The sequence below is a fragment of the Myotis nattereri genome (genome assembly GCF_964212035.1).
Source record: "Myotis nattereri genome assembly, chromosome: 2".
Taxonomy (NCBI): Eukaryota; Metazoa; Chordata; class Mammalia; order Chiroptera; family Vespertilionidae; genus Myotis; species Myotis nattereri.
Genome location: NC_138076.1, coordinates 106661127 through 106686037, shown reverse-complemented (window position 1 = coordinate 106686037; position 24911 = coordinate 106661127). Strand labels below are relative to the sequence as shown.

General features: G+C 47.0%; 2 protein-coding genes across 4 annotated transcripts in view; one reads left to right on the top strand and one right to left on the bottom strand.

Moving 5' to 3' along the window:
• Positions 1-15993, top strand: part of BCL2L13 (BCL2 like 13) — a 224849-nt gene extending 208856 nt beyond the window's left edge. Inside the window, exon 7 of one of the 2 annotated variants that reach the window (XM_081083523.1) lies at positions 15794-15993. In XM_081083523.1, the coding sequence (XP_080939649.1) occupies positions 15794-15826 (33 nt within the window). In that variant the 3' untranslated portion in view covers positions 15827-15993. Of the gene's footprint in view, positions 1-15667 lie in introns of both variants that reach the window. The other variant, XM_081083524.1, reaches the window with a different exon arrangement.
• BID (BH3 interacting domain death agonist) overlaps positions 1-24911 on the bottom strand; it is a 58088-nt gene that overhangs the window by 18320 nt on the left and 14857 nt on the right. For both annotated transcript variants that reach the window (XM_081083528.1, XM_081083527.1), the window contains exon 2: positions 3799-3868. In XM_081083528.1, the coding sequence (XP_080939654.1) occupies positions 3799-3849 (51 nt within the window). In that variant the 5' untranslated portion in view covers positions 3850-3868. The remainder of the gene's footprint in view (positions 1-3798; positions 3869-24911) is intronic.

Genomic DNA, 24911 nt, shown 5'->3' with positions numbered 1-24911 from the left:
CAGATCATCCTGGATTAGGACAGGCCCTAATCCAATGACTGATGTCTTTATGAGAGAAGGAGACAGAGTTTTGTATAGAGACACACAGGGACAATGGCATGTGAAGACAGACTGAAAGTGGAGTGATGTGCTTAACAACCAAGGAGCATCAAGCACTGCTGGTAGTCACCAGAAGCAGGGAAAGAGGCATGGGACAGATTCTGCATCAGAGCCCCACAAGGAACCAACGTTGCTGACACCTTGATTTCAGACTTCTAGCCTCCTGAACTGTGAGAGAAAACACTCAGCTTGTGGTATTTTGTTTCAAAAGCCCCAGAAAACTAATACAGGCAGTTTTTGCCCGAGGACTTCCTTTCGATCTAGAGGTTGATAAATAGGTGTCCAAAGTCTGGATGCAGAGCAGTTGTTGCTACCCACTATGCCAGATCAGCTTATCAAATATAACTTCAGTAATCTTGGCCTTTGCCATGGAAAATTAAAAGAATAGAATTGACAGGGAGGGGAAGGAAAGGATGTCCAGAAGCCAAGAGTGACCCATGCAACCAAATGTTGAGCACCAGGCTGGCTGGGAAGCAGCATGAACAGACTCCATTCTAATAAATAGGCTGGACTGTTCCACAGAATAGGCAGTAGGCTCAGAAGACTGACAGTACTGAACTCTAAGAACAAATAAGAGCTGGTGATAGTATGACCTTTTTTGATCCTTCCAGTAATGAAAGTTAAAATGGGTATCTCAAAATGATAAAAGATTTGATAATAGTTAATCATTTAGGTCATAGGAAAAAAAATTTTAAGAGAAATGGTCAAAACTTAGAAGTCTTGCTGGAAATACTACAAACTTCATCTAAAGGAGGCATGCTATAAAATCAGTTATGTGCAGAGAAAAAGATGGAAAGCTATCCAACGTGTTTGATAAATTTGCATAATCCTGATTCCCAAACCTGGTGAAAAGAGCAGCAAATAAAGAGAAAAAAAGAAAAAATCCCACAAAACCAATCTTACTTACTTTCTATAAAAATCAAAGAAGAATGCTACAAGATGGATGAACCATACAAGTAGTAAAAAAATAAAAATACAAACCCAAGATATTATGGTAACTGAAATAATCCAGACACCAAAGGACAAATACTATGTGACTTTACTTCTATGAGGTACTGGAATTCATCTAATTCAGAGAAACAGAAAGGAGAGTGGGGCTGGGGTGATGGGAAGTGAATGTTTAATGGGGACAGAGTTTCAAATGGAGAAGATGAAACTTCTGTGGATGGTGGTGGTAATGGTGGCACAGCAATGTGAATGTACTTAATGCCACTAAACAGACACTTAAAATGGTTAAAATGATAAATTTTATAGTACGTATGTTTTACCACAATCTTTAACATTTTACCACACTTTAAAAACACTGAGACAAAATAACTGAAGAAAAAAGTAAGAAAAATCTATGACAGGAATAAAATTCTGATGGTGGGGGAAGAGGCCAACCCTGACATATCAGCAGAAATTGATCTCTGTTTCACTGTGAACCCTGATTCTGTGGGACACTGGGCACTTGTGTCTGTTTCTCACCTTGCAGGGGGAAAAAAGAACATGAGAAATAATTTGAGAGTAATTATATCCACCTTCCTAAACTGAAGGGATGCCAGGAGAAATAGGATGCTGTGGGAGACAGCACTCCTAAAGTTGATGAGCTACTCAAGCATAAGGAGGCAGTGTGGTTCTAACCCAAAGACAGCTCAAAAATACAGAAGAGAGGACAGAGTTGCAAGCTGTAAGAGGCAACAATGGGTAGGTTTAAAGGACCAGAATAGAAGTGTTTTGGTCTTTGAATAGGCCTTTTTCTGCACGGAGAGCTCTCTTCTGTTCAAGCAACTAATGTCTCTGCTAAGCTTGGGATGTCTCTGGCCCTCCAGCTACGAAGCAGTTCCCATGCTTTAGAAGGCTGTTCAACAGTACTTACTGCAAACCTGGGTGCCAGGTGCTGCTCGGGTTCAGAACCTGTGGGCCACTGAATTCATTAACCACGAACCTTTTTACAAATCCCTTCCTCAGTGGGCAGTGGGAGCAGCAGAAGGCTGGGGTGTGCACACCGGCCAGCCCTGGTGCTGGTGGCCTTGAAAACATTATAGAATTTGGCAAAGAAAGGAAATAGAAAGACTTATAGTAAGTAGATGAATAAAGAACAATTAATTGGATATGCCGTGATTTTCTCTTCTAAGCTCATTCAAAAGTATAGACAAGGCACAGTTTAAGTACCATCCTATTGAAGGCAGGGGGAATAGCCTATACGACCTCTGGTCTCTTCCAAGAACTCTATAGCTTTTATTCTGTGTGTGTGTGTGTGTATTTTTATATGATTTATTTTTTAAAACTTATATTTAATGTTCAAAGTATTACATATGTCCCCAAAGCTCTATACCTTTTATATATATGTTTTCTTATTGATTTCAGAGAGGAAAGGAGAAGGAGAGAGATAGAAACATCAATGATGAGAGAGAATCATTAGTTGGCTGCCTCCTGCACTCCCCACACTGAAGATTGAGCCCGAAACCCAGGTATGTGCCCTGACCGGGAATTGAACCTATAAATCTGGTTCATAGGTCGATGCTCAACCAGTGAGCCACATTGGTCAGGCACTCTATAGCTTTTAAATGGTCTCAAATCAGAAAGCCTCCTTGACCCTGGCCAAGTAGCTCAGTTGCTTAAGCGTCATCCTGATTCACCATGGTTGTGGGTTCAATCCCCAGTTAGGGCACATAAAATAAGCAACCAAGAAGGCATAAATAAGTGGAACAACAAATCGATGTTTGTCTCTCTCTTTTCCCCCTTCGTCTCTCTCCCTCTCTCTAAAGTCAATCAATCAATCAATCAAAATTTAAAAAATAAAGAAAAAGGAAAGCTTCCTTGAAGCCAGACAGAAGGTATAGGAGGAGGGCTGAAGAGCAGAAGGGAAAAGGAGGAAAGCAGGAGAGGACAGAGGTGAGAGGGGCTTTCTCTCCTCTGTTTGCGGCACCTGTGGACGAAAGGGGCCATATGCTAAGCTGACTAGTTCAGGGAAGGCCTGCATGGCGGTTGTACAAACTCAAAGACCTAAAATAACCACAAAAGATGGTCTGAAAATTAAATATTTAACTACAAACAGGTTATGGTGGGTAGTCATGTCCTAGGCCAGTATTTTCCCTGACAAAGATCAACTTAGATCTTTACTGAGCCCATTGTCTTTTTGCCTCTAAGACAACATACCTGTGAAATGTCTGGGTAACTTATAACTTCCTTTTTTTCTGGACCCCTCAGGGCACAACAAATGGCACCAGGACATTCCCTCATTATTATTGTTATCAAGTTAATTGTCAACTGTTAATTATGTAAAACTATCCTGTACCCATGTGTGTAAAAGAAGCACATGTCCATCATTTCACTTTTTACCCTATCCCAGAGGTTTCCCTGCTTTGGTTTATCCCACCTCCTTAATCTATCACCAATGAATTTCATGTAACCCATCTACGTCCCTTTCCTTTGATTGCAATGTATAAATACAGATGTAACCTGCCATTCTCTGAAGCATTATCAAAATTCGTTGAGGTTCTGCTTCCTGGCATATGTCAACAGTTCGGCTCAAATAAACTCACAAAAATTCTTCACAGGTTTCAGTGGTTTTTGACTTCAACACACCGGAGTCGGCTGGAAATGCGAGGCCCCTTCTACGGGGCTGTCACATAGGTCGGGCTGGTCTTAAGCATAAAGAACAAGCTGGTTTCAGCTGCCCTTGCTCCCCAAATCCCTCCTCCAGAAGCATCTGACCTTGGGATCCATGGCACAGGCAGCTGGAGGCTTGACTGGATTCCGGCTCATAGGTGTCCAAGGCAGCAGACTGGAAGGGGACACACAGACATACAGGGTGGGTGCTGGGTCCCTGGAGGGATACCCCTCTGGGATCCTCCTGAAGGAATCAAGAATGCTGTCCTGAGCCCTGGCTCTGAGGCACTTCAGCCCCACAATGGGCTCCCCTCGCCATCCCACCAGCTGGCCTTGGATGGCCACTTACCTCCTTGCACAGAAATTAAGCAGCAGCCCAGTGAGTGGACTCTGGAGCTCTCCTCAGTAGAAGCTTGCCAAGATGCTGAGGGCATCCCAGGCTCCACACTCCAGCCTCAGGGCCCACTCTTCCACCCAGCTCATGATCCTAAGACCTCACTGAGCAAGCAAGGAGGGCAGTCTGATTATGAATACTATTTAAGTAAATACTTACATTAGTGAGTTTCCTACAAGAATAAACTTAGCTAATAAAACATCATACCTAGAAGTTTTCAGGAAATCCATTTTATTATTACACTAATAGGGCAACTACAACAACTATTCCTTCTAACAACAAAAGTGAAAGGAGTTTTAGGGATAAAAATAGGCAGGTTTAGGGAGTTTAGGAAAAAAGAGGGTCCATGGGGGAGGAATGCATATGAGGGCCTGAAGCCGCCAGAAGGCACACATTCACAGAGAGAGAGGGAAAAAAAAGCATAAGGGGAGAGGAAGACATCCATTCACAGAAGATAAGGAAAAGCCACAGGGTATGAGAGAAAGAGGAAGACATCCCTTCACAGGAGATAGAAAAATGTTACAAGATAAGGGGGAGAGAAAGGGGGGGCACTACGTGGGGTTTGGGCATTGAAGCTACAAAAAGAGTGACCAATTGGAAGGCAGCATCAAGAGACAAAGAATTGCAGCCTTTATAAACCTTAGCAAAAAAGAGCTTAGTGGGTTACCCCCTTGGAACCCCCTTCCTACACGGGAGTCTGTATTTGCTTCCAATAAATTTCCACCCTTTCATCTACCACCTTTTGTCCATGGCTTAATTCTTCAAATCCATCTAGACAAGGACCTGGGAAAGAAATCAGCCTTGCATCCTGCTTAGGAAAACAACCCAAATCAAAAGCACCAACCCATCCCCTCAGCATACTAGTACAACAGCTCTTGGCGCTCCACATTATCATCACTTTGTTCCACACAGCATGCTGAGAAGCAGGCAGTGTACAGTGCTGATGTTGAGTTAGTAGATGAGGAGATAAGGTAATTTGTTCATATAGAAAGAGTTCCTATAAAATGTTTATAACAAAAGAGAGAGAATGCATAGTTGATAATTACACACAAGATTAAAGTTCCATATGGCATATATTCCAACTAAATAAACCATCACAAACAACTGACCAGACAAAAGTCAACTGAAGATTGAATTTAAAAGATTATATCCATAAAATGGGATATATATATATAACCATGAAAAAGAACAAGAGATCTGTGAGTGCATCCATATAGAGATGTCCAAACAAACTGAACAAAGTGAGTAGACTCTGGTGCTCTTCTCAGCACAGAGACTGCCCAGGTGCTGAGAGCATCCCAGGCTCCACTCTCCAGCCTCAGGGTCCACTCATTTTAATCCTATTTTAAAATGCATTTGCCTGTGTGTGTGTATTCACACAAAATATTAGGTGGCACCAAATGAAAAGATCATTGTGTAGGGCAAAACCTGTCAACTCTGGCAAATTCTTGTGGCTCCTAAACACTCAGGCCGTAAAAAACAAAGACAACCACTTGTCTTCAGTAAAAAAGAGAAAGACTCTATTGCCTACCACACGCACCTAACCAAGCACCATGCAAACCTCAAGGTCACTCAACATTACACCCCATCCATCCCCAGCCCACCACTTAATTACCTATCTGACTTTGAGTGTGGCACTCATTTTGAGCTTGTTTAATGCAGGCATTGTGTTGGGGGCTAGAAGAACAATGGTATAAATGACCCACAGGTCCCTGCCCCATTGAAGCTTATTTACCAACAACAACAACAAAGAATTATAAATACAAACACTATTTTAAAAAGTGTGTGCTGTTATAAGAACCTAATCATTAATGTAGCCATCAAAATTCATAGTGCCTATGAGAGTGGGGAAGGACACGTAATGAGAATAGAGCCACAGTTGTCTAATAATTATTCACCTCACTAACTATGGATAAAACGTTTTCTTATAGACCCTGGGAAACTGGAGGATGAAACAAGATTGTAAAAAGATAAGATGCCTCAATGGGTCCATTACTCAGAAAAGAAATACGTTTTTTAAAAAAATACTAGTATATCTTTATTGATTTCAGAGAGGAAGGGAGAGGGAAAGAGAGATAGAAACATCAATGATGAGAGAAAATCATTGATTGGCTGCCTCCTGCACATCCCCTACTGAGGATCAAGCTCACAACCGAGACATGTGCCCTTGACCAGAATCAAACCTGGGGCCCTTTAGTCTGCAGGCCGACACTCTATCCACTGAGCCAAACCAGCTAAGTAAAGAAATACATTTTGAGAACAGACCAAGGACAGGGAACGCTTTGATTTGGTTGCTGCACCTGGACCCTGACCCTCTCTGGGAGTTTTTCTCGGGAACACTGACCATGCTCCAGTCCCAGGAATGGCCTGAGCTGTTTGTAACATCATTGAAGATTAGCCACCTGGTTATCAGACTTTGAGCTCCCAAAGGCTGGGCTGCAGACTCTACCCTCCCCTTTCTATGTTACACTTGTAGCTCGCAGCTGCATGTAACTATCTTCTCCCTCTTGTGTATATAACCAGACAACTGGCAAGGGGAGTCAGAGCAGATTTTTGTGGATGACCTGCTCCTCTCCCATACTGCCCGCATTATTGGAATAAACGCTCATATATGATTCAACTCTGTCTCTGCTTAATTGGCTCAAGTGGTGACAGGCAGCACAGACCTCTTGGTTGTCTGGTTACTGGTTACACCTACTGCATGCCAGGAAAAGCTATCCTATCTAATAATAGAGAAACATGGTAATTAACCATAACTTTGCTACCCTCCCCATTGGCTAATCAGCGATATATGCAAATTAAATGCCAACCAAGATGGCGGCCGGCAGCCAGGCAGCTGAAGCAAACAGGAGGCTTGCTTGCTCCAGTGACGGAGGAAGCCAAGGTTCCCCACCTGCCACTGCCAGCCTCTGAGCTTGCACTCTAAGAAACAATGTTGCAATTATAGAAGGTAAATAAACCCCAGAAACCTGCTTTCAGCTGGCTGGCCTCAGAGCTGGAGCTGAAACAGTGTTTCAATTACAGAATCCAAACAAACTCGGATACCTGCTTTCAGCAGCTGAGGTCTCAGAGCTGGAGCCGAGCCTCAGAGCTAAAGCTGGCTCTCAGTTCCAGTGACAGCCATAGAAGGTAAATAAATCCCAGAATAAAAAAAAAAGAAAAAAAGGAGAGGTTGGGAGCTTCAGTCGCCCACCAGCCTGAAAGCAGCCCTCAGCCCCTCACCCAGACTGGCCAGGCACCCCAGTGGGGACCCCCACCCTGAAGGGGGTGTGACCAGCTGCAAACAGTCATCATCCCCTCATCCAGGCTGGTCAGGCACCCCAGTGGGGACCCCCACCCTGAAGGGGGGTGTGACCAGCTGCAAACAGCCATCATCGCCTCATCCAGGCTGGCCAGGCACCCAAGCGGGACCCCCACCCTGATCCGGGACACCCTTCAGGGCAAACCAGCCGGCCCCCACCCGTGCACCAGGCCTCTATCCTATATAGTAAAAGGGTAATATGCCTCCCAGCACCAGGATCAGCGGAGCTGCGAGGCCTCCTGGCCCCTGGAGCAGCATAACAGGGGGCAGCGCCCAAACCCCCTGATCACCCTGCGGCTCTGTGTGTGACAGGGCGCGGGGCCACAACCCCCTGATCCGCCCTGCTCTGTGTGTGACAGGGGATGGTGCCCAAACTCCCCTATTGGCCCTACTCTGTGCCTGATAGGGGGGAGCTCCCCAACCCCCTGATCGGCCCTGCTCTGTGCATGATGGGGGAGCACCCCAACTCCCCTATCAGCCCTACTCTGTGTGTGACAGGGGGGAGCTCCCCAACCCCCTGATGGGCCCTGCTCTTTGCGTGACAGGGGGGAGCTCCCCAACCCCCTGATTGGCCCTGCTCTGTGCGTGACGGGGGTGGCGCCGCAACCTCCCTATCGACCCTGCCTTGAGTGTGACAGGGGGTGGTGCCCCAACCCCCCAATCGGCCCTATCCTGAGCATGGCTGGGGGTGGCATCGCAACCTCCCGATCTACCCTGCTCTGTGCATGACAGGGGGTGGTGTCCCAACTCACCAATCATCCCTGCTCTGAGCCCGACCAGGGGCTAAAACTAGGGATTGGGCCTGCCCTCTGCCACCTGGCAGCGGGCCTAAGCCAGCAGGTAGTTATCTCCCGAGGGGCCCCAGACTGTGAGAGGGCACAAGTGGGCCTGAGGGACACCCGCCCCTGCCAGTGCAAAAATTTTGTGCACCGGGATCTAGTCCTATATAATAAAGAGGAAAGTATGCAAATTAACCCTCATGCCCTCAAAAGATGGCTGCCTACGACCAGGCTGGCAGGGGAGTTAGTGAGGGACAACCAAAAGACTGAATAGCAGGCTGCATGGGACAACCAGGCCAGCAGGAGGGTTAGTAAGGGACGATCAAATGACTGAACAGCAGGCTGTGTGGGGCAACCAGGTCAGCAGGGGAGTTAGTGAGGGGTGACCAGGCCAGCAGGAGGGGGGCAGTTGGGTCAACCAGGCTGGCGGGGGTTGGAAGTAAGAGGTGACCAGGTCAACGGGGTGAGAGGGTGCAGTTGGGGGTGACCAAACTAGCGGGGGGTGGGGGAGGCAGTTGGGGATGATTAGGTTGGCGGGGGGGGGGGGAGTGAGGGGCGACTAGGCCGGCGGGGGCGGCGGTGGGCAGTTGGGGGTGGCCAGGCTGGCAGGTGGGGCAGTAAGGGGTGACCAGGCCGGCAGAGGGGGGGGGCAGTTAGGGGCGATCAGGCAGACACGCAGAGGCAGTGAGGGGCGATCAGGCTGGCAGGCGGGGGCAGTTAGGGGCAATCAGGCAGGCAGGCAGGTGAGCAATTAGGAGCCAGCGGTCCAGGATTGTGAGGGATGTCCGACTGCCCTCACAGGGATTGGGCCTAAACTGGCAGTCAGACATCCCCCGAGGGGTCCCAGATTGGAGAGGGTGCAAGCTGGGCTGAGGGGACCCCTCCCCCTTGTGCATGAATTTCATGCACTGGGCCTCTAGTATATAATATATAGATATTTATATCTATTTTTATAGATATCTACACTAATAAAAGAGAAACATGCAAATTAACCATCACTCTGCCACTCCGCTACACCCACCAGCCAATCTGGAGCAACTATGCAAATTAACCCAACTAAGATGATGGTGTCCACGGAGCTGGAGGAGCAGGAGGCTTGGGTTGCCCCTGGCAATGGAGGAAGCCAAGCTTCCCGCCTGCCCTGGCCAACCCTGGGCTCTGCTTAAGGCTATAAAGTTTCAATTATAGAAGATAAATAAATCCCAGATACCTGCTTCCACCTGCCCTGGCCTCCGCTCAAGGAGGTGGTGGGGAAAAAAAGATAAAAAGGAGAGGCTGGGAGCTTGGGTTGCCCGGGGGGCATGGCCAGCCTGAAAACAGCCCTCAGCCCCTCACCCAGGCTGGCCAGGCACCCCAGTGGGACCCCCACCCTGATCCGGGACACCCTTCAGGGCAAACCAGCCGGCCCCCACCCATGTACCAGGCCTCTATCTATACTAATAAAAGGGTAATATGCTAATTAGACTGGGAGACCTTCCAGGAGACCTTCCAGATGTTCTTCTGGACAAAGCCATGGTGGCGGGGCTGAGGTAGAGGCGGTTAGAGGCCAAGAGGGGAAGGCAGTTGTGAGAGATCAGGCTGATGGGGGTCGGGGCCGTTGGGGATAAGCAGACCAGAAGGGGGCCCAGTTGGGGGCAAGCAGGCCAGTGGGGAGGCAAAGTGGGGGCGAACAGGCCAGCAAGGGGGGGTAGTTGGGGGAGAGCACACTGGCACGGGGGGCAGTTGGGGGTAATCAGGCTGGCGGGGGGGCATTTGGGGGCGAGCAGGCCAGCAGCGGAGGGCAGTTGGGGGCAAGCAGGCTGGCAGGCAGAGTGGTTAGGGGCAATCAGGCAGGCAGGCAGGTGAGTGGTTAGGAGCCAGCAGTCCCGGATTGTGAGAGGGATGTCCAACTGCCGGCTTAGGCCCGACCCCTGTAAACTGGCAGTAGGACATCCTTCGAGGGTCCTAGATTGGAGAGGGTGCAAGCTGGGCTGAGGGACACCACACACCCCATGCACCGGGCCACTAGTATCTTTATAAAGATACTAGAGGCCCAGTACATGAATTCGTGCACAGGGTGGGGGTGTCCCTCGGCCTGGCCAGTGATCGAGGCCTACTGGGGGACCGGTTGGCCAGGGGGAGGGACCCCGGGAGGTTGGCCAGCTGGTCCCCGATCGGGGCCTATCGGGGGGGCCGGTCAGCAGGGGATAGGGAAAATGGGAGGTTAGATGGCCAGCCCCCCAATTGGGGCCTAGGGGGAGGGACTGTGGGAAATTGGATGGCCAGCTAGGGGAGGGGCCGCAGGAGGTTGGCTGGCCAGCCCCCCCATCGGGGCCAATCAGGGGGGGGCCAGGCAAGACCGTGGTAGGTTGGCTTTTGGAGTGCATTGACCACCAGGGGGCAGCTCCTGCATTGAGCGTCTGCCCCCTGGTGGTCAGTGCGACTGGTTGACTAGTCATTCCAGTCGTTTGGTTTAACAGTCACTTAGGCTTTTATATATAGACTAGAGGCCCGGTGCACAAAAATTTGTGCACTCGAGGAGGAGGGAGGATCCCTCAGCCAGGCCTGTGCCCTCTCGCAGTCTGGGACCCCTCAGGAGATAACGACCTGCTGGCTTAGGCCTGCTCCTGGGTGGCAGAGGGCAGGCCCAATCCTTAGGTGCAGCCCCTGGTCGGGCTGAGAGCAGGGCTGATCGGGAGGTTGCGATGCCACCCTCAGTCACTCTCATGGTAGGGCCAATTGGGGGATTGGGGCACCGCCCCGTCACACTCAAGGCAGGGTCGATGGGGAGGTTCCGGCACCACCCCCGTCACGCACAGAGCAGGGCCCATCAGGGGGGTTGGGGCTCTGTACCATGTCACACACAGAGCAGGGTCGATCAGGGGGTTGGGGAGCCCCCGCCTGTCACGCACAGAGCAGGGCCCATCAGGGGGTTGAGGAGCTCCCCCCGTCACTCACAGAGTAGGGCCTATAGGGGAGTTTGGGCACTGCCCCGTCACACACAGAGCAGGGCGGATCAGGGGGTTGGGGCACCATACCCTGTCACACACAGAGCCGCAGGGCAATCAGGAGGTTGGGGAGCTCCCCGCTATCAGGCACAGAGCAGGGCTGATCAGGGGGTTGGGGCGCCTTCCCCCGTCGCAAACAGAGCAGGGCGTATAGGAAGGTTGTGGCCCCGCCCCCTGTCACACACAGAGCCGCAGGGAGATCAGGGGGTTTGGGCGCTGCCCCCTGTCACGCTGATCCCAGTGCCAGGAGGCCTCGCGGCTCTGCTGATGCCGGTGCTGGGAGGCATATTACCCTTTTACTATATAGGATAGAGGCCTGGTGCACGGGTGGGGGCCGGCTGGTTTCCCCTGAAGGGTGTCCTGGATCAGGGTGGGGGTCCCGCTTGGGTGCCTGTCCAGCCTGGGTGAGGGGATGATGGCTGTTTGCAGCTGGTCACATCCCCTTCAGGGTGGGGGTCCCCACTGGGGTGCCCGGCCAGCCTGGGTGAGGGGATGATGGCTGTTTGCAGCTGGTCACACCCCCTTCAGGGTGGGGGTCCCCACTGGGGTGCCTGGCCAGTCTGGGTGAGGGGCTGAGGGCTGTTTTCAGGCTGGCGGGTGACTGAAGCTCCCAACTGCTCCTTTTTTTCTTTTTTTCTTTTATTCTGGGCCAGCTTTAGCTCTGAGGCTTGGCTCCAGCTCTGAGGCCTCGGCTGCTGAAAGCAGGTATCTGGTTTGTTTCGGTTCTATAATCGAAACACTGTTTCAACTCCAGCTGTGAGATCCCAGCTGGCTGAAAGCAGGTTTCTGGGGTTTTGTTTAGCTTCTATATTTGTAACAATGTTTCAAACTGCAAGCTCAGAGTCCGGCAAGGCAGGCGGGGAACGTTGGCTTCCTCCGTCACTGGAGCAAGCAAGCCTCATGTTCGCTTTAAGATGCCTGGCTGCCGGCCGCCATCTTGGTTGGCAGTTAATTTGCATATCGCCCTGATTAGCCAATGGGTAGGGTAGTGGAGGTATGGCTAATTACCATGTTTCTCTTTTATTAGATAGGATAGATATTTTTATATACAGGTTGGGGAAAAAGTAGGTTTACAGTTGTTCGTATGGAAAATAATACAATTTAACAGTTAACTGCCACAATATTTTAATTAAAATAGGTCCGCCGCTTGCGTCTATAGACACTTATGGCGTACAAATGGTTAATAATAATACAAGAATAAACTCTGTTTCACGTATTCACAACTGTAAACTTACTTTTGCCCCAACTTGTACATAAGGTTAAAAATAAAGATGTAGATATAGAGTAGAATGTAGAAGCCAACCCAGACTGGGGATCCAGAAAAGAAAGTGCCACCTGAAAAGAGAGAAGCAGGACAGAGAGCTAGTCCACTTTTCTGGGCCTTGGTGTTGAGTAAAGAATGAAGGAACAAAAGGGAGCCACCACAACTAATCAAACAAAATTACTTAAAACAACATGGGCTGAAACATGGGGAATAGGTTTTTTGTTTTGTTTCTGAGAACAAGTCCCTTTCATTCCCTTCTCTTCCCTTCCCTTCCCACCCCCTCCTCCCCTCCCTTCCTCTCCCCTCCCTTCACCTCTCTTCCCTTCCCTTTCTTCCTCACCCCGAGGATATTTTTCCATTGATTGTTAGAGAGAGCGGGAGTGAAGGGGAGAGACAGAGAGAGAGAGAGAAACATCAATGTGAGAGAGACACATCAATCTTTTGCCTCCTGCACATGCCGGCTAGGACCCTTCAGTCTTCGGGCTGACACTCTATCCACTGAGTCAAAAGAGCCAGGGCTGAAAACAAGTTTTTATTTTAAAAAATACATTTTCGGAAGAACCAAGATGGCGGCATAGGTAAACACCTATACTTGCTGCCTGTCACAACCACATCAAAATTACAACTAAAAGCCAGAACAACTACCACCCAAACCATGGGAAAGCAGGCTGAGTGGAAGTTCCACAACTAGAGAGGTGAAGAAAGCACATTGAGACTGGTAAGAGGTGTGGAGGCGTGGAAAGTGCTGGCACCTGGATGTGCTGCTCTTTTAATCGGGAGGGAGATACAAGCTCCTGCTTGCTCTGAACTCCAGTTCCGGGCGAGACTCTGGAGGACCCAGACACACATGGGGAGAAACTGTCTGGCATCAGGAATGCGAGGGCAGCTTTCTCTCAGAGGTGCTCACAGCTATCATTGTTCCTGCACAGGGGTGCAGGATGCAGAGGCCCAGGAACCTCTCTGGTGCAGGGCTGACGCAGCCATTGCTGTTTGCTCCACCCTGGTGATTCCCAGAGAGCCCGCCCCACCCAATGTACAACCCTACCCAAGCTGTGCACTTCGGCTTTTGCATATAAATGGCCCATCCTTTCTCCGCCTAAAACCTGTCAAACTGCAGCTGGGTGATAGAGCCCCAGAGCTTCCAAAAGAAGGCCCAAGGCCGGCAGCAACAGCCAGCCTTCTTTCACAGCTGGGCCTCGTCTGGGCACTTCCAAACCCCATACAAAGAGGAGGAATCTGCAGACGTCTCTGTAGCTCCTGCTGGGTGGCCCCAGACACTAGCTGACCTTGCACCTCCTTGGAGATGCAAGAGCCAGTGTACCCAGTGGTCAGTGTGAGACCATACAAGATTACAACTCTTCACATCTATAAGAGACACACTCAAGGGGCAGACTCAGTGAGCACCAAAGCCCCACTGAAGCAAGTCCTACCCCATAAGGGTGTCTCCTGTGCAACAGATCTTCCAGTGTAGACACAGCTGGTCATCACAGCCAGTTGGCCTGGAGATCAATTCCTCCCAGTGATACCAACAGCAATCAAGGCTTAACTACAACAAGACTGTGCACACAGCTCACAAAGGGGTGCACCAAGAGTGTCCACCTCAGGTGATTGGGGAGGCTGAGCCACTGGGCCCTATAGGACACCTACCACACAAGGTCACTCTATCAACTCAAGGAGACTTAGCAGCTACCCAGTACATAGAAACAAACACAGGGAGACAAAGAAACAAGTCACAAATGAAAGAAATGGATGAAAGCAAAATACTGGATATAGAGTTCAAAACCACGGTTATAAGGTTACTCAAGAATCTTCTAGAAACCTCCGAGAAATGTAATGAGACCTTCAAGGATATGGAAAAGGACCAATTAGAAATGAAGCATACACTGACTGAAATAAAGAATAACATACAGAGATTCAACAGCAGACTAGAGGATCCTAAGAATCAAGTCAAGGATTTGAAATATGAAGAAGCAAAAAACACCCAACCGGAAAAACAAAAAGAAAAAAGAATCCAAAAATATAAAGATAGTGTAAGGAGCCTCTGGGACAACTTCAAGTGTACCAACATTCTCATTATGGGGGTGCCAGAAAAAGAGAGAGAGCAAGATATTGAAAACCTATTTGAAGACATAATGACAGAAAACTTCCCCTACCTGGTGAAAGAAATAAACTTACAAGTCCAGGAAGCGCAGAGAACCCCAAACAAAAAGAATCCAAAGAGGACCACACCAAGACACATCATAATTAAAATGCCAAGAGCAAAAGACAAAGAGAGAATCTTAAAAGCAGCAAGAAAAAAACAGTTAGTTACCCACAAGGGAGTACCCATACAACTGTCAACTGATTTCTCAATAGAAACTATGCAGGCCAGAAGGGAGTGGCAAGAAATATACAAACTGATGAATAGCAAGAACCTACAACCAAGATTACTCTACCCAGCAAAGCTATCATTTAGAATTGAAGGTCAGATAAAGAGCTTCACAGACAAGAAAAAGCTAAAGGAGTTCATCACCACCAAACCAGTATTATATAAAATGCTGAAGAGTATTCTCTAAGAAGAGGAAGAAGAAAAACGCAAAGATAAAAAAATTATGAACAACAAAGTGACAACAAATACATATGTATCAACAAGTGAACCTAAAAATCCAATGAATAAAAAACCTGATGAACAGAACAAACTGGTGAATGTAATAGAATCAGGGGCATGGAAAGGGAGCAGACTAACAATTCTCAGGGGGAAGGGGTTGTGGGGGTTGCAGGAAGAGACTGGACAATGACTTACACCTATGAACGAGGTGAGTGGGGTGGGCAAGGCCTGGAGTGGGAACCAGGTGGAGGAGAGCTATGGGGGGAGAAAAGAGGAACATCTGTAATAATCTGAACAATAAAGATTTTTTTTAAAAGTACATTTTCATTGTTGTTTTTTAGAGAGAGAGTGTGTTTCAGTAATATATAGAAATGTTTAAAAATGCTTTGGAAATGTCTAAAAAATGTTTTAAAATGTTTGAGTTAACTTTCCTTGAAACTTAAAGTGTGATATTAAGGACACATTCCCCACTGCCCTGAAGCATGTGTCCCTCATAAATAAGGATTTGAACTTCAGTAACTGACTCAGAGTGACTTGTCAAGATAACCATTTGAGTGAGTGATGTACTCTCCCTAGATAACCACATGTAGCCCCTCACCCTGTTTGAGATTAACCTATGTGAATTGACGTTAATTCATTGATAGCCTCTTGAACTGCTGCAGGTGCGATACAGGCTTTAAAAATGGGGATCCTAATCAGCCAACTGCTCGCCTGTCGAGACAGCCACAAAGGCATGTCCTCTTGTCAGTCCGGCAAGCGACACTGCTCCATGCTCCTCTTCCTGCCAGACGACAGAAGAACGGCCAATACCTCCTGATTGAGACGCGACTGAGCTCTTGGGTGAGGAACGCTGACCCCCTGCATCTGGACTGGACCAGCCCAGCTGCTGGACCCCAGAGGATAGCACCACCGGGATCCCCCTTTAAGCCTGCATCCGCAGCATCAGGAACTTGTGTGAGTAATAAAGTGCTGTGTGATTTGGGACTGCATATGTTTCATGTGGTGTAATTCCTCCAGCAGTTAAGTGAATTATTTTGTGTACGCTTAAAATTAAAATAAAAGCTTCTGGTCTTTTCGGTCCTAGGCCTGCCCTTGTTACTGCTTGCATAGAGTAACCTCTTTGCTAGCAACTACTTGAATGTCCCACACCTGCACAGTTAAAGTTTATCTCAAGGGACGCCTTAGATAAACACCCCAGATCCTTTCCCAGGATCTACTTGGGACAGAGAAGAAGGGAGAGGAAGAGAAAGTAAAACACTGATGTGAGAGAGAAAAATGGATCGGTTGCCTCCTGCATGCACACCAGAGATAAAACCCAAAATCTGGGCATGTGCCCTGACTGGGAATCAAACTGACAACCTCTGATGAACCAGATGATGCTCAACCAACTGAGCCGCACTAGCCAGGGCTGAAAACAAGTTTTATTTAAATAAGAATTTAAATACATTACATAACATTAAAACTGAAGGGCAAAATAACCCCAAACCAGCTTGTTACTCAATGGCATTGGGCAGCTGTTGCTAGTAAGTTGTAAGCTCTATAGGTAGCTGCATAACTGACACATCAGTTTAAAATTTGTTCCCCTGTCAAAAAGCTTGTCTGACAGAAGTTTGGTCTCACATTCTGGTGTTTGGATATTAATTAGCTAGAACATGTCTGATCAAAAAGACATTGTTGGCAAGCCAGATGTCCTATTACCTCACTAGAGAAAAGGTAGCTGCCCTCAGCTCCACCCACCTTGTCAGGATGGAGACACCAAGGGGTCTTTCTTTGACCATCAAAGGCCCCCTCTAGTGGTACAAATGCTGTTGCTGCCTTACCTGGTCCTCTCCTCTTAGCTTCACAGAAAGCTGTTCAAGTGATGACCCTCTCTTAGGGTAGGAAACTGTAGAGGGAGAGCCAAGGAGCTTTTGGACAGTAATAGCTGTGATTTGGGGGCCGTGGCCTTGGCTGAAACATCATGTTATTGATCTGTTTCAGGCTGGACACTGCTAGGTGCCTACTACTTGACCTCTGTTTAAAGGAGGTACTTCAAGACTAGACAGCATGGCTCTTTTCAGTTTATTGCACGGAGGAGTTACACTAGTCCAAGTTAAAAGCAGAACCCAAATGGTTACATTCTGCAAGCTGTAAGGTTTATAAACTTGTGGCAAGCGACAAAAAGAAAATTGTACTCATAGCAAGGAAATTCTCACTTAAGCTTCAGTGAGCTAAACCCGCCCTCCTAGCCAGCCTGGCTCTGCTCTGGCCCGGCCCCCACCCGGCTTCAGGAGATTGGAGCTCCGCCTTGAGCAGGTACACCTGTGAAACAGCCACGTACAATTTAAAGAATGGCACCAAGAGGGAAGGTTTGACAGTTACTCCCCCTTCGGCCTCGCCACCCCCGTAGTGCCCCCCTAACTCCCTTCCCCCTGTCAGCGCCTCCAGGGATGACCACCACTACAGGGCTGCTGGCCAGAGCCCGCCCCTCCGAGGCTTGCAAAACCCACTGCAAAGTTTCCATAGCTACAGTCCCAGGAAACAATCATGCCCTCCGCCCCTAATCAGCACCTGCTACCTGTAAGGGTACCCGTGCTTTTCAGGATCATGCGATCTGGGAAAATATTTGGTATTAAAGCAGGTTTGAGTTTGGTTTGGTTAAAACAGACATGCCTTTAGAATTATCAAAATTAAATATAAAACTTTAATTTTACCTGGGTTAAAAAAAGTAAGTTCATGTTATCTCTGTTACAATTTTTTTCAGCATGATAAATAACTTGGTATAATATAATTTTCATAAGTAATCCTATCTAATAAAAGAGAAACATGGTAATTAGCGTATGTCCGCTACCCTTCCCATTGGCTAATCAGCGAGATATGCAAATTAACTGCCAGCCAAGATGGCGGCCGGCAGCCAGGCAGCTTGAAGCTAACATGAGGCTTGCTTGCTTCAGTGACAGAGGAAACCAACGTTCCCCGCCTGCCTTGCCGGACTCTGAGCTTGCAGTTTGAAACAATGTTACAAATATAGAAGCTAAACAAAACCCCAGAAACCTGCTTTCAGCCAGCTGGGATCTCACAGCTGGAGTTGAAACAGTGTTTCGATTATAGAACCGAAACAAACCGGATACCTGCTTTCAGTAGCAGAGGCATCAGAGCTGGAGCAAGAGCTAAAGCTGGCACAGAATAAAAAAGAAAAAAAGAAAAAAAGGAGCAGTTGGGAGCTTCAGTCACCCGCCAGCCTGAAAATAGCCCTCAGCCCCTCACTCAGACTGGCCAGGAACCCCAGTGGGGACCCCCACCCTGAACGGTGTGTGACCAGCTGCAAACAGCCATCATCCCCTCACGCAGGCTGGCCAGGCACCCCAGTGGGGATCCCCACCCTGAAGGGGATGTGACCAGCTGCAAACAGCCATCATCCCCTCACCCAGGCTGGACAGGCACCCCAGTGGGGACCCCCACCCTGATCCAGGACACCCTTCAGGGGAAACCAGCTGGCCCCCACTCGTGCACCAGGCCTCTATCCTATATAGTAAAAGGGTAATATGCCTCCCAGCACCGGGATCAGCGGAGCCGCGAGGCCTCCCAGCACCGGGATCATCGGAGCTGACAGGCCTCCCAGCACCGGGATCAGCGTGACGGGGTAGCGCCCAAACCCCCTGATCACCCTGCGGCTCTTGTGTGTGACAGAGGGTGGGGCCACAACCTCTCTATCCACCCTGCTCTGTTCGTGACAGGGGAAGGAGCCCTAACCCCCTGATCAGCCCTGCTCTGTGCCTGACAGGGGGGAGCTCCCCAACCCCCTGATCGCCCTGCGGCTCTGTGCATGACAGGGGGCAGTGCCCCAACCCCCTGATTGGCCCTGCTCTGTGCGTGACAGGGTATGGAGCCCCAACCCCCCTGATGGGCCCTGCTCTGTGAGTGACAGGGGGCAGCGGCCCAACCCCAATTGGCCCTGCTCTGTGTATGACAGGGGGTGGCGCCGCAACCTCCCCATCAACCCTGCCTTGATTGTGACAGGGGGTGGTTCCCCAACCCCCCAATCGGCCCTACCCTGAGCGTGACTGAGGGTGGCATCGCAACCTCCCGATCCGCCCTGCTCTGTGCATGACAGGGGGCGGCGCCCCAATTCCCCGATAGGCCCTGCTCTGAGCCTGACCAGGGGCTGCACCTAGGGATTGGGCCTGCCCTCTGCCACCCAGGAGCAGGCCTAAGCCTGCAGGTCGTTATCTCCCAAGGGGTCCCAGACTGCGAGAGGGCACAGGCTGGGCTGAAGGACCCCCCCCCTCCCCCCCGAGTGCACAAATTTTTGTGCACCGGGCCTCTAGTTTATAATAATAAAAGAATAATATGCTAATTAGACCAGATGTCCTTCCAGACGACCTTCCGGACAAAGCTGGGGCTGCTGGGGCTGCAGTGGCGGGATCAAGGCAGCCGCTGCAGCTGTGAAGGCCTGCTCTTGCAGGAATTTCATTTCATGCATCGAGCCTCTAGTCTAAACATAATTAAGAGCAAGTAAATTAAATAATGTAATAGAATAAATAGGTTTTTATTAGGTGAACTCTTTGGCAATAATTATATTTTATATGTACTTAGAAATAATTTTTTTGTTGTTGTTAATCCTCACTCAAGAATATTTTTCCATTGATTTTTAGAGAATGAAAGAGAGAGGGAAAGACAGAGAGAAACACCAATGTGTGAGAAACACATCGACTGGTTGTCTCCTGCACGAGCCCAAGGCCTGGGCCGGGGAGGAGCCTGCAACCGAGGTACACGCCCTAGACTAGAATGGAATTTGGGACCCTTCGGTTCACAGGCGGACACTCTATCCACTGAGCAAAACCGGCTAGGGCTAGAAATGGTTTCCTAAATCTCTTGGTAACCTGAAACTTTAGAGTTCTACTAGCTAAATTAAATGATGGATCGTTACTGAATATCTATATCATTTCCAAATTTAAAAAATAATGAAACATTAGTTACTGAACATAAGTTTATCTGCCTTTGGCTTCTTATTGCAGATAAGCTAAAAAAACTAATTTGTATCTGAGGAATATGTGTTGTGTGACACATTAAAAGACAAGACTATGAAAAAGCATGTACCAGAAATTATGGAATGTGTTCATAAAGTTATCAATCTAAAAAATACTGATGTAACAATTCACAATTGCTTATTTTTTAGTTTTCACCAGAAATTAAAGTTTCTAACGTTTAAAAATTCTAATATATATAATTAAAGCTGAAAAAAAATATAATAGGGAAAACAACTGTATATATAAGAAAAATAAGTTATATTTTGGCTTTTAAAAAAGGTTATTAGGCATGGAGATATGTTTCCGTTAAGGAACATAGTAAAAGTAATTTTGCCCTGGTTATTTCTGAATTGGTAAGAGAACATGATACAAATTAAAAGGGACCAAAAGTTGCGAATAAACTTATGAAAAAGAAATCTTGAGAAAGAAACTTTATGTATGATCAGGATAGGTAAGATTAAATAAATTTTGCTGGAAACCAAGATCAACAGTAATTAATATAAATGTGAGGAGTCTGGCAGAAGGCTGGCCTGGATTCCTTTTGATATTCACAGGGTGAATATTTACATGTTATTACCTACTGCTGACTCAATGGCCTAAAGCAAACTCTCCCAAAACCTGACAATCTTACTGTTTACTAAACATTACCATTGATATTCCTAAAAGGCAATTGTGTATTCTAGTAAATAAAAGCAGCTGGGAACAGAGACTCAGCAGGAACTTAACTTCTCTAGTTGAGTTTTCTTCTGGTTTCCTCCCATAATTCTAAAAATTAATATTCCTATGTCTTGCATGTCAATTTGTGCGTCAGCTCTTTCTCCAAGCCTTTGAACCGGAAAGCCACGCTGGCCGTGGCCTTTCACAAAATTTGTTAGGATTTTTTTTTTTTTAATTTTAATATCAATTGTGTGCTAAAACTTAATATTCTTTCAGCTGCTAAAAGGACAGTTTTCCTGGACTACTGGTCTGCTTCAGAGAAGATACTGTAATAAAAACTGCCTGCCTAGACAGAAAGATTCTGTGTTTTACCCAAATAAATTCTGGTATTTTATGTTGTCTTAATCAGGTATTTGGTTATTTAAGAAAACTGAATCTTTTTAATAGTAAAAGCTAACCTTCTGTATTGAAATCCTGAAGCTTTCATACAAAGGCAACAGCAACAAAATCTGATTATGGTTCCTAAGGGTGAAGTCTATTATACTTTTTTAAAACTGACCCCTCGTTGCAGACCCTTGTAACTGTCAACAGTCTGCTCCACAACCAGAGAAATTAAGATGGGTAAAAAATGACTGTAAGTTAAAGAATAGTCATTCAACTGCCACTTAGTATGTGTTATCAATGTGTTCTTATTGTGTGTAGTTTTCTGAATGTATTGAAGACTTCAGCTGCCAAAGGCTGATGCCCTCACAGTGGCCAAGGAAACTATTAGAAAATGTATTCCCACTTGGGGTATACCTTCCACAACCTCCAGTGATCAATGCACCCACTTCACTGAGCAATTCATAAGAATCTTGATGGAAAGCTTTACAGACTCCTTGGAATTATCATTGATCCTATCACCCTCAATTGTCAGGCAAGGTTGACAGAACTAATGGAAAAACTGGATTCAAGCAGAACAAGTTTTAATTACACAGGACTGAATGAACTAATGAGAATGATGACAATTTTTATGTGTTATTTTTTTTGTTTGTTTTGTTTTTTTATCTAAGACATTGATAGTTCCTTAATTTTTTTGTTTTCCTGGAATAAGAAAGTTTTTGGGGTTTTTCTCTCTTATGCTACCTCTGATTTAGAGCAGCAATTTTCAACCTTTTTCATCTCATGGCACACATAAACTAATTTAATTATTAAAATTCTGTGGCATACCAAAAAAATATATTTTTTGGCAATCTGACAAAACAATCAAACAAACATAAACTATGTATAATTTTGATTCATTCAGACCAGACAGCTATTGTTGTGTTGGCTGTTGTCATTATTTTATCTGACAATACAAGGGAAAGGATGTCAGTACCTCTGATTAAAATAGTCAGGTAATGCAAGTTTTAAAAATTCTGTAGCACACGGATTGAAAATTGCTGATTTAAAGCAATTTGGTAAGTTACACCTTTTATTTTTTTTATTTTTTTTAATATATTTTATTGATTTTTTACAGAGAGGAAGGGAGAGAGAGAGAGAGAGTCAGAAACATCGATCAGCCGCCTCCTGCACATCCCCCACTGGGGATGTGCCCGCAACCCAGGTACATGCCCCTGACTGGAATCGAACCTGGGACCCTTCAGTCCGCAGGCCGACGCTCTATCCACTGAGCCAAACCAGTTTCGGCAAGTTACACCTTTTAAAGCAGAATTTAAACATTTTTCTTTTTCTCCCGACTTGATCCCACCAAAATTCAGAAACTCTCAGCGAGTATTCTTATTTACATGGCAATATGGTTATTTGCATGTTCAATAAAAGTCTGTTATCCTTCTAATGACACAATTGGAAACTGGTAATATTATCAAAGTTTTGACTAGAATGTCATGTTTGAAAAAAGCATGCAGAGTCTCAGACATGACCAGGCAATTTTAAGGAATTAAGACTGACATATGGAAGCCAATAAAAACCTTGGAAAAACATCCTGATACCTTGGTTCCAAGGTTCCCAGAAGTCTTACCAGGTGAGTAAAGAAGGTCAGGTCCTAGAAGGTGCAGGACCCTCAGGGTATTTGGGGACCTAGAGAAGAGAGAAACTCACTCAAATCTATAGGTATGGCAAGTCACTGGCTTCACTTTTGTGGCCTCAAAAAGCCTTTTAAAGTTCAGTCTGGAGATTTCTTATGAAAATATCCAGTAAAATAGATTTAGAAGATCACATGTGGACTTCCAGTCAAGATGGCAGAGTAGTGAACACTGTGCTCGCCTCCTCCCATGACTATCAAAATTATAACTAAGTTATAGAACAACCCCATTAAGAACCAGAAGATTAGCTGAACGGAACTCCTAACACTAAGGATATATAGAAGAAGCCACATCGACAGTAGTAGGTGGGACTGGTCCACGTATGGTAATTAAGAACTAGGGGAGAAATATCTTGGCTGCAAAGGTCCCGCTTGAGGAACAAGGGGTCCCCATCCCACACCAGGTTCCCCAGCCTAGAACACCAGTGGTAGGAAGAGGACTCCAAGAAACAGCTAGATGTGAAAATCAGCAGGGACTCCATCCAAGTGAGATGGAAGGTTCTAAAGATTCAGGTGTACTCTTACAGGGCTCAACCACAGACTCACTCACTCACACACACTTGCGCTAAGCTTCAGCAAAGGGACAGCACCTCGAAAAGCACCAGAGACAATCAGCGAGGAACTGAATTATCTGGCTTCATGGTGACTGACTATTCCTTTGTTGAGACCTACCTACACACAGCCTGCAGGTGCCCCAAATCTGAGTTTCTATCAACCTGGCTAATACCTCTCTAACCCAATCTAAGTGATTCTGAGTCATAGCCTGACCCAATTCACAGCCCAGCTAAATTACTCTCAGAAGCTAGTCCACATAATTGGCCAGCTTAGGCCTACACTGAGGTCTTTCCTAAAATCTATCAAAGGTCCATAAACCCCAAATAAGCAGCAAATGGCTTCAGCATGCCCAGTACCTTTTGCTAAGTAGCCCCAAACCTGGCACTAATGGTGGCCATCCTCGGTTCACAGTATAACTACTCCCAGGTACCTCCCAGCCCAGCATAGACAGCTACCAACTGCAGATCACTGTGTAGCTCCTATCAAGCGGTCCTGGGCTGTACACAGGCAGCTGCTGACCTTGGCCTGTACTGAGCACCTCCCAAGAGGCCCCAGAACCAACACACCTGATGGCCGGCTTCAGACCACACCCAATTAGTGCCACAAATGACACACCCTAAAGATGAACTTGCTGGGACCTGAACTCTGCTAAAGTGAACCCCACTCTATGGAATCAAGCCTTGCACAACAGCTTGTACACTGTAGTCATGGTCAGTATTTACAGCCAGTCAAACTGAGGGTCAATCCTCCCACTGATGTCACAACAGCAATCAAGGCTCAACTACAACAAAAGGGCAGACACAACCTACACAGGGGACACACCTGGAGCAACTGGCTCAAGTGAACAGGAAGACTGTGCCATTGGGTCTCACAGGATACTTACCATCCAAGGTCACCCTGCCAAGACCAGGAAACACAGCAGATCAACCTAATACATTAAAAAAAAAAAAAAAAAAAAAACCCACACAGGGAGATAGCCAAAATGAGAAGACAAACATTTCCCAAATGAAAAAATAGGACAAAACTCCAGAAAAAGAATTAAAAGAAATGGAGGCAAGCAATCTACCAGATGCAGAATTGAAAACACTGGTTATAAGGCTGTTCAATGAACTTAGGGGAAGAATAATCTCAGGAAAAACTTCAACAAAGAGATAAAAAACAAAAAGAACGAGAAATGAAGACTACAATAACTAAAATGAAAAACACATTTGATGGGTTAGACCAGTGGTCGGCAAACTGCGGCTCACGATCCACATGCAGCTCTTTGGCCCCTTGAGTGTGGCTCTTCCACAAAATACCACGTGCGGGTGAGCATGTACAGTGTGATTGAAATTTTGTGGCCCATGCGCAGAAGCTGGTATTTTGTGGAAGAGCCACACTCAAGGGGCCAAAGAGCCGCATGTGGCTCTCAAACCACAGTTTGCCAACCACTGGTTAGACTAAACAGATTATATGACTCAGAGGATCAAATTAGTGATTTGGAGGACAAGGTAGCAAAAACACCCAATCAGAACAGCAAAAAGAAAAAAAAACTTTTAAATGAGGACAGTTTACAGGAACTCTGGGACAACATCAAGCATAACATTTGAATCACAGGGATACCAGAAAGAGAAAAGAGAGAAC